The 10,647-nt window shown below is 38.8% G+C and overlaps 1 protein-coding gene across 1 annotated transcript; it reads right to left on the bottom strand.

The window, feature by feature from the left end:
- Positions 1-8,687: 8,687 nt before the first annotated feature.
- On the bottom strand, positions 8,688-10,252 carry LOC110922153 (malonyl-coenzyme A:anthocyanin 3-O-glucoside-6''-O-malonyltransferase). Its single transcript, XM_022166466.2, has one exon. It carries the CDS (start codon positions 10,185-10,187, stop codon positions 8,784-8,786), a length of 1,404 nt encoding a protein of 467 aa, XP_022022158.1. The 5' UTR covers positions 10,188-10,252; the 3' UTR covers positions 8,688-8,783.
- Between the last annotated feature and the right edge of the window lie 395 nt (positions 10,253-10,647).

Below are 10,647 nucleotides of genomic sequence, written 5' to 3'. Positions count from 1 at the left end.
TAGAAGACCTCGGGAGACTTCAAATGATGATGAAGCAGGTCCTAGTAACGCTGGTGAACATGATGATGAAGTTGCTCCTGGTAATCAGTCGGAGGTGAATGATGATCAAGAAGCTGAAAATAGGCCAGTTTTTGACCATGGTGATTCAGATCTTGAGGGGGAGCAGATCCAGTTGTCAAGTCAAACAAACCAAGTTGGTGAACAAGATGCAGAGCAGAATGTTACTAATCTGGAAGGAAATGTAGAAGTTCCAAGCGAAGTGATGCCGCGAACTCTTTCTTATCATCCAGAGGAGTTGATAATAGGAGAATTGCAATCAAGCGTTCGAACGAGACGTCAAATTGACCAGGGCTTAACATGTTTTTATACTACAGTAGCACCTTTACAAACTGAATTTTCATTAAGTTGTTTTATCTCGCAGGTCGAACCGAGAACTTACAAAGAGGCGCTTACTGAAGACTCTTGGGTCATAGCAATGCAAGAAGAGTTAGGTCAGTTTGAGAAGTTAGGTGTTTGGAAGTTAGTGGATTTGCCGGAGGGTCAACGAAAAATCAATACAAAATGGGTTTTCAAATGTAAGAGGGACGATAGAGGAGTGGTTGTAAGGAACAAAGCTCGACTCGTTGTTCAGGGCTTTAGTCAACAGGAGGGGATTGATTTTACCGAAGTCTATGCTCCTGTCGCACGACTAGAGGCTATCAGAATTTTCCTAGCATTTGCGTCTTGGAAGAATTTCAAAGTATTTCAGTTAGATGTTAAATCAGCGTTTCTTTATGGGAAGGTCAAAGAGGAGGTTTATGTTGGTCAGCCGCCAGGCTTTACTGACCCAATCCACAAAAACAAAGTTTATCTGCTGGACAAAGCGTTGTATGGTCTACATCAGGCGCCTTGAGCCTGGTATGAGACTTTGTCTCAACACCTACTCGCTAACCAGTTCATACGCGGAAAAGTGGATGCCACTCTCTTCACTAAAGTCGTTGATGGACATCTTCTGATAGTACAGATTTATGTAGACGATATTATTTTTGGGTCGACGAATGAGAAATTGTGCAAAGATTTCGAACAGGTGATGAAACAGAAATTTGAAATGTCTTCAATGGGGGAGATGAAATTCTTTCTGGGATTACAAGTTGAACAACTTCCTGAAGGAATTTTCATTCATCAAACGAAGTATGTGCATGATATTCTAGAGAAATTTGGAATGTCAAGTTCTACTCCAGCTGCTACCCCACTTGCGACTAATCATGGGATTCACCCAGATCTCACTGGAGACAGGGTTGATGAGACACTTTATCGATCCATGATAGGTTCTTTGATGTACCTAACTGCTTCACGTCCTGACATCATGTACCCAACGTGCCTCGCAGCAAGATTTCAGTCTAACCCGAGAGAATCGCACATGATTATTGTCAAGAGGATTTTACGTTACTTGAAAGGCACACCCACATTGGGGTTGTGGTATCCCCGCAAAGGCGATTTTACACTCGAAGGGTTTTCTGATTCAGATTTCGGATGCTGCAAAATCAACGCGAAATCAACAACTGCAGGATGCCAGTTTTTTGGTCCGAGATTGGTCACTTGGCAGTGTAAGAAACAAACATCTGTGGCGCTATCTACATGTGAAGCGGAGTATGTTTCTGCTAGCAGTTGCTGCTCTCACATCCTGTGGATACAGCAACAGATGCGCGACTATGGTTTGCAGTTTCTTAACACACCTCTGTTTGTTGATAATGAGGCTGCAATTAATATAACTAAAAATCCAGTACATCATGCTAAAACTAAACATATAGAGATTCGTCATCACTTTATTCGCGATTGCTTCGAGAAAAAGTTGATACGAATTGAGAAAATCCACACTGACGAACAAAAAGCTGATTTGCATACCAAAGCTTTTGATAAAAATCGGTTTCAATATTTGTTAAAACTTAATGTTATGAAATTGCTTTCGGTGTCGGATGGGGTTGTGAGCGTTGATGAGAGTCCTGTTGCGGATGAAGATGAGAAACAATCTACGATGGTTTGTCGGTTTTTTACGTGTTTTGGTATTTAGGGGGAGATAGTTAGTTGTACATAGTCTATTTTCAGAAAAATACAAAAACAGTAAAAAATGCTAAAATCCAAAAACATGATAAAATTGAAAAAGAGCTTGTGTATATAGGGAAAATGATAGTACATCAGCTAGACAATTACAGTATGCTAAAGATTTGGAAAGACTAAATGAGTTAAACAGTCTCACTAACGATGTGTCGATAGGTTTTCGTACATTTAGTAGATTTATTTAGGATATAAACCTAAAATTTCAAACTTGTGAAATTCGTGGGGAACACTACTTGGATATATAGGTAACCCCTGAAATCTCGTTTGAAAGGTCTCATATTCTGATATACTAGCCGGTTATACTCTATGATGTCTGGGGTATTATTCCGGGACTTCTGCTGAACGGTAGTTCTGACCTAGTCCTTGGCTAATACTTTATTCAAAATGCTTGAAATATAGCATAAAGCCCTCAGCTGATTAGACAATAAAATTGATAATCAGTTGTTGTAGCTGAAAAAGATCCTCTAAAGGGGACACACTGCTAAGTCGAAGCTAATATCTCTCTGCTGAACGGAAGTTCTGACCTGAGATCCCTCAGTTCTCGCATTTAACCCCTAATTTATGTACAGACATCATTGTAGTATTCTTGCCTGTAAGACTGAATATTGGGATTCTGGATACGGGAGTATATTCAAGAGGTGGGACACATGAATTGATCTAAGTTCTTAAAACACTTAAACGGTATCCTGAATAGATTGAAGTTTGTATGAGAATTTAAGATGGATCAGTATATCGACAATCGAGGTGAATTGTTTAAACCTGAGTATGTAATGTAGCTTAACGGTACTTGTAATCTGTCTAAAAAGCTGATATGATTCCCTGACACGCTCACCAAAAATAATTTTTGTAAATAGTTTATTTTCCGCAATTTAAGTTTTCTGTTAATTCATTTATTAGTTTAGATCATTTTAAAATCCAAAAAGATTTTATTTCTGCTTTATTTTAGACAAACCAGAGTGGAAAGTTGATTGTCGGATTCTAGAAAGATGAAGCAGATGCAGGAGATTCTGAGCTGAAGATCGAGGAGAGCTTACATTGTTGGAAATATGTTTGTTTTCAAAGTCACAAACAAGTTCATTAAGTTGATACTTGTTATTTTCAGAAAATTGGAAAATTGTTTTACTAAATCAGTTTGTTTCGTCAAAAGATCAACCAGGGTCATTAAATTGAACTTGGTAGATTAATCAAGTATTCAGGGTCATTAACTTGAACTTGAAAACTTGAGTGGATTTCTATAGCTGATTGAATTAGTGTTTATTGATAGAAAAAGAATAGATTGTAATGTTATTGGTTGAGAAACAGGTTTGGACATTTGTTCCCAATGGAGGCAAATTGTAAAAGCTTGAACCAGACATTTCAAGATTCTAGCATACTGAGAGGGGGAGTCTGTGAAAGGGGGAGTCTGGATCAACAGCTATTGGGAAGATTGAAGTTAGAGCAAGGTGATTTTGAAACCTGTGGAGAATGCTTGTGAAGATAGACAGAGTTGGTGAAAAGACAAAGACTAAAGACTACGGATCTGAAGATGCTAAAAGACTACGTCAACATCCAAGGGGGAGTCTGTTGATACACGGAATGTCTGTTGACTACGTCTACAAAAAGTCTGAAGTCAAGATTGGTCTATAGGGGGTCAAAGTGTAAATATTGTGTAAAATAGAGTTAGGATCGCTTATATGTCATTGTATTGATGTGGACCACTTATTTGTCAGAAATATGGATCGCTTATGTGTTAAGGGATCTGGATCGCTTATATGGCATGTCACATAAGCGACCCTGGAACTCTATATATAGGTTAGAGCGGTTCATCATTTGTAACGGTGTATGTGTGTGCTACGGTGCTGAAACTCTGCCAAATTTTTATCAGAAAGCAATAGAAAGATAAGGAATTGAAAGGATAAGCTGTTGTAACTTCATTTACATTGATTCCGCCTTCGTACGTGAAGATGAACTACCTTGACTGACTTTTCGGGTCATACAACGGTCCAACAAGTACCCCAAACTAAATAAAAGGGAGTTATATATACTTCCTAGTCCATTCCAATCAGTGATATGAAGTGAGGTTAAGCATGTTGAGGTTAAGGATTTTGAGTAAATCCAAATTAACCATGATGCTTTTAATGATTCAGAGGAATCACCTATGTTAGAGAGAAATGGGGTCGCTTCGAATGGATTTGTGGGGTGCGCAAATCCTAGAGCTCTCGCAGAACCAGGCTAGTGTTCTTGGACCATAATAAAACACGACAATGAGGGGTTGGCCAGACCAGGGAGAGTATTGTGTGAAGTGTATTGTCGTTTACACAAATGGGGGTATGTTCAAGGACATCGCGTCTACAAACCGCTAGTAAGCTAAGTATGCTTCATAAAAGAAGGTTCAAAGGTAACAACCTACCTATCTTGCAATACTCAACTGTCGAAGTTTATCGTTGAAAAGTGTAAGGAAAAGATTAATTTCCATATATGTGGGGGATTGTTGGAAATTTGATGAAAATAGCATTTTTCATGTGGGGGATTGTTGGAAAAATAGGTGAAAATAGCATTTTTCACAAATATAGGAAAATGATTTTTTCCTATTTTAGACTAGAAATAAATATAATAAAATGAGCGGGTTTTATATATTTATTTATGGGTTTGTGTTCTATGTCGGAAGAGCTTCGCAACGAACTAAACCAAGTCCAAAACCGAGTTAAGATGAATGAGATATCGATGCTCAAAGTTGGGTGTTTGAAACATTGAATGCTGAAACAAAAGGGAAAGTAGCACTTTGTCCTACATAGGAGGAGAGAGAGAACTTAAATGGGTATTTAAGTGGGAACTCTCCACCCTTATTGTTTCATGGAAGCACATACTAAATGTACTCGTGAAGGGTGCAGAGCACCCTAACTCGCACCCGCACACGTGCGCGCGCGTGGCGTGGGCGATGTGGCGCAATGTGGCACTTTGATGGCGCACTTCGCACGCTCGCATCGACGCGAGCCGCTAGAGAGCTGCCTTTGTATTTTTGACCACGTGCGCGTGGTGGATCACAGAGGCTGCAATGACCAAGTGGTGAAGTGGCGTGCAGGTTCGAGGCGCGTGACATGGCAGTCCGCGCACGAGTACACATGGCATGAAGGCGCGCGGTTGCGCATGGTGCATGGGGCCTGATGTGACGTGCGCGGCGCACCAGAGTGAGCCAATACGGGCGACTGTGTGGCGTGCTCGTATAGGTCCACAGGTGACGTGGCGCACGCGCACATGGCAGTGAGTCAAAAGGATGCAGAGCGCATGAGCGTGCTGACCTGCGCGCGCAAGGACGCGCGCGCACCAGTGTGTCTTGCGCGCACGCCCGCAGAAGCTTCCAGCATTTAATGACGAAGCAGTTTCAGTTCTGCATTCGAAACTGACGTGTCAAACGGTTTTAACAGCGAATTAAATTACATATTAAATTGCATTGAAGACGTTCAATGCAATTTAAACCTCTCCTTAATTCTTTTTCACTGTTTCGACTTAGGAGCTGTATAAATACAGCTCGATACCCAGCTGCAGTTAGACACCGGCTACACAACAGCATCACATACTTTCTCTCCACAGCTTTCAGATCTTCTACTTGCTCTTTTCAAGGTAGCCTTCGGGTTGTAGGCCATCTTCGGCAGTACGCTGCTTCGGCTGTTGTACCCTGGAAAACAAAACGAGTACTCTTAGGAGACTCGGAATTTGTTTTAAGGGAAGCGTGTTGAACACGTGCCTCAGTCTTTCTTCTTCATCTTCATTTCTTGTATTTTGCTTTTTTCAGTTGTAATAGTACTGTATTTCAGCTTTCTTATTTCCGTATTGTAATCTTAGAATAAAATTTGTTTATTTTTTATTTAAATTACGCGAACGGTTCCTACAATTTTTTTAGAAGTGACTAACTACTTTCGTTGTATTTCAACTGTAATTTTTCTTTTCGTCCTTTGAAAATAGTTTGTTTAGTAACTAAAAACATATTCATTGTTCAACTTTTAGAGTGAGCAATTGGGTGATGGTTAATTGGAAAAGAAAAACCTTCGAACACCTTGAGAGAAGAAGGTTTTGAGTTCAAGTCTCAAATACGACAAATAACAGAAATTTGTTGTTAAAAAAAATAGAGTAATCTGCTAAAATCGTCCCTGTGGTTTGACTCAAATTGCTAGATCACTCCAAAATCAACTTTTTTTGCTAAAATAGTCCCTGAGCCTAGTTTCTGTTGCTATTTCAGTCCAATAAATTAACACCGTTAGAACCTCCGTTAATGAATGGGTAAAACTGCTAAATTCGTCCCTGAGGTTTGATTCAAGTTGCTAGATCAGTCCAAAATCAAGTTTTTTGAATTTGTTAATTATAAACTTATTTAGGTATATAATTTTTCTAGACTTGTATTAATTTTTTGAATTTGTTAGTTATAATCTACATAAGTTTATAATTAACAAATTCAAAAAATTAATGCAAGTCTAGAAAAATTATATACCTAAATAAGTTTATAATTAACAAATTCAAAAAACTTGATATTGAACTAATCTAGCAACTTGAATCAAACCTCAGGGACGAATTTAGCAGTTTTACCCATTCATTAACGGAGGTTCTAACGGTGTTAATTTATTGGACTGAAATAGCAACAGAAACTAGGCTCAGGGACTGTTTTAGCAAAAAAAGTTGATTTTGGACTGATCTAGCAATTTGAGTCAAACCTCAGGGATGATTTTAGCAGTTTACTCAAAAAAATAAAAGATAAAAATTGGAGTGACCCAAATTCTTATATGTGATGTGAGCACAAATATTCAAATTACTTATCATTACCCTTACAACGAGCCAATGAGGTGGTGGTGGAGTGCTAAGGAAGAGACTAGGTGTTCTAAAGGACTCAGGTTCGATTCCTGCACTCCCCCTTATTTTATGCGGCACCTGTTGATGATTGAAGACTAGGCAAATAGGTGGAGATCGCTAGTTCGATCCTTGAACTGAGCGGATTTTACCTCGCCGCACTGTCGTGACTTCGGGAAAGTGTTCACGGGCGTCGGCCCTACGTGAGGGTTTTTCTCCGGTTCAGAAACGAGTGTATCTCGATGTGATAAATTTCACCAGTAACCCATTTAAAGGATTCGTTAGCCATTAAAAAAATATACGTTTACAACTATTTAAAGAGTTTTTAAATCCTGAATTAGTTATTGGGAATATGTCACAGAATAGTAACCAAGTTTCAAAAGTGTTCTAATTAGGTCACTTGTATCGTTTTTGTTCCAATTAGATAACTTAACATTCAAATCGAGTCATGTCATTTTTTCTATGTGTCAAGAAAAAATTTTAAATAAGATGTTGGGGTCGTATTATTTTAATATATGAAATTATATTTATTAAAAATAAAAACACTTTAATTACATTAAAAATTAAAAAAACAAGTTACAATTCACGTCATCACTCAAAGTTAGCATCAAATAAAAGAGAAAAAAGAAACAAAAATCCATATCACCATGGTCACTTATGAAATAGATGAAAAAACCCTTAATTTTAATGAAAAATGAATCTTGAGTGATGTGATTGGAACACTTTTGAAACATGAGTGACCTAATTAGAACACTTTTAAAACTTGGTTACTATTCTACAAAGTTACCCCTTAGTTATTAATACACTTAACCTAAGAAGCTAAACAAGAGTACAACTATAGGTTAGTTAAAATTTTGAACTTCTAAAGCCAAAAATGTTTTTGAATTCGCATTTGTTCTTTTCTCTTATCATTATTTATTTAGACTTTTATAATGAAATAGGTATCGGATGATTTGACTATTTGATCTCTTATCATTATTTATTTAGACTTTTATAATGAAATAGGTATAGGATGATTTGACTATTTGAATTTATTTCCTCTCGTAATTACATAAAAATATATGTTTTTTATAAGTCAAAAAAAACATCTCCAATCACACACACCCCCCACTTCTCTCCTCTTCTTCTCAGCGTCACATTGGCATCTTCCTCTCTCTTCTACGTGAGTTAAAATATGGACGTTGGAGAAGCTCTTATGTGTATGGAGAATCCTTAGCACTAAACCTAACTGTTAATTAACAATTGGATGTCACCGAACATACAGTTGCAAAATAAGAGATGGAAAAATTTATTAAAACACATTTGAAAAGTACAGAGCCGTCCCCGAGAACTCTCAAAAAATTTAGGTCTCGGACGGCAAAAAAAATTTGGGCCCAAAATTGCGGCTTGGGAAATGAATTAAAAAAAAAACAAACCCTCGGTGGTATATATAGTCAAGCCTTGAACTTGAGACCTTTACGTTAACTTGGGATAGTGTTTCCACTCCACCACCAACACTTGTAACATAATGAGTACATGCATATGTTAAATATATAATTAAGTAAATATATAAAAGCTAATAGAAACCTTTCAGACCCTTTAAAAATTTGGACTTCGAGCGACGTCATGGGTTGACTAGCCCAAAAGCCGGCCCTAAAAACCCAATTATATACTAGAGATGGTGCTGGCGATAATGTTGGTGTCGTACATCCATGTGAGGTTGGTAGATATGTTTGTTTGTGGATAGTTATATCTTATAAACGTGTGTGTATGTTTCAAGGTACAAAACGTCAAAACCTATGAGATGTCACACTTATAATTTATTAAAAACAAAAATCATGGCACAAAATCTCGTCACCAAAACGCAAATAAACAAGAGATACAAGCCATTACAGATTGATACATTGAAATTCATGAGAAAGTATGCTCTCTATTTCATTTCCAGAAATGCTAATAAAAGCATCCATTTGTTCAGCCGGAAGACACAAACCAATTTCAAGATCTTCCGATGATTCTTTGCTTGCGTTAACCGATATCGAGTCATTGTAATCTAATGAGATTGTCTCATACTTCTCGGGCTTTCCCCACCCGAAATCGACATCGTACACATTGATTTTTGGTGTTCCAGCCACACCCATCGTTGGAACTTCTAACAAGACCTTGTCCACCCATGTCTCAGCGTCTTTAAACACCCCTAGTTTACTGTTAACCCCTTCCCTTATAGCCGTTGCTAGCAACTCAACCGCGGTCGGAAACCCTTTACTTCCTGTTATTAACGATGTTTTTGTTGTCGCCAAACATAACCCGGTACAGTTACCAAAATAGGTTTGTGGAAGTGGCGGGTTCAACCGAGCCCGCCAGTCCGCAGCACACGCAAACCGTTCGACCTCATACTCCCCCTTTGCCCCCTCAACAAGAACACGCGATTTTGCTACACAACTCCATACATACCCGCACCCCACAGCAAAAGAAGATACATATTCTAAAGTTGGCAGTTGAGCCAACAACCATTTCTTTAACCTATTAATCTGCGACTGGGTCAACACAAACGTGTACCGAACTTTGTTCATCTGAGGCTCAAGCTGAGGCACTTTGTAACTTTCATCAAGAGTTTGAATAGGTGGTAGACTTAACAGCATGTCATCTAAAGATTTAGGGTATTCAATAACCCGATCGTAAAACGGAACCGATCTACTACTTAAAAACAACTCGTCTGTACCATGTTTGGCAACCGAAGTCCACGCATTCAAGAAATCATACCGTGTTCTTGCATCACAAAGCGAGTGATGGTTTGTGAGCCCGATCGTGATGCCGGAATTCGGGAAGATTGTAACTTGAACAGAAAAAACTGGGATTTTGACAAGATCGGATGCTTTAAATGGAGGTTCGAGTAGAGGTACCAGAGGGTGGAACTTGTTACAATCCCGAGGATGATTTTGTTTGAGATGGTTGAAATCAAGGTTGCATTCTGCGAAAGTAAGCGCGAGGGAGTCTCCGTCCACGTGGCGGATTTCGGGTTTTGAATTCGGAAGCACAATCAAGTTGCCTGCGAATGGGAAGAAGTGTTGGAGAGTTATGGACAAGGAGTGTTTGAGTGTTGGAATAACTGTTTCGATGAAATGGGATTTGGGATGGGGGAAATCGTAAAAGAAAAGCTGGTGAACTGGATGGAAAAGCAGCCATACGAGGTCGAAGAAAGTGAGTGGGAGTGATCGTTTGCCGACGGTGTTGGGCGGTGGTGAGATGTGGCATTTTTCGACGGAAGTCAACAACGGCTGATTGCTGGTGGCCATCTGTGGCAAATGTTAATCTCTGGAACAAAAACCTCTTTTGGATGTATTAAAACATTTGAAAAATGAGAGTTTTGTGATTCAAGATTGGGGGCTCGAATAATCCAATAAAAGTCGTCGTCAAATTACTTTTTTTCGTGTATGTGATTTAAGCGGAGGGGTGGTCACTAGTTATGAAATTTCATCCCTCACAAACATTAAATAATGTTCCGTCATGTCATGTCAGTAACCATTTTTCCATCACTCACAACGTTTTTTAGTGGCAATTGTCATCACTCACCACCATACCCAACAGTTTTCCCCCAACCAACAATTCCTCTCACAAAATCATATCATCAAGCGTTGAAAAAATCATGCTTTAAAGAAATTAAAAAGTTCCACGCGCTATAAACAACCGGTGACGATGGGAAAAATTATTCTATCACCCGTTGAATTGCACCATCACGGAAAAATAACGTAGTGC

The sequence above is a fragment of the Helianthus annuus genome, chromosome 17 (assembly GCF_002127325.2).
Source record: "Helianthus annuus cultivar XRQ/B chromosome 17, HanXRQr2.0-SUNRISE, whole genome shotgun sequence".
Classification (NCBI taxonomy): domain Eukaryota; kingdom Viridiplantae; phylum Streptophyta; class Magnoliopsida; order Asterales; family Asteraceae; genus Helianthus; species Helianthus annuus.
The sequence above is the reverse complement of the archived record's forward strand: the minus strand, read 5'-3'. Positions and strand labels throughout refer to the sequence as shown.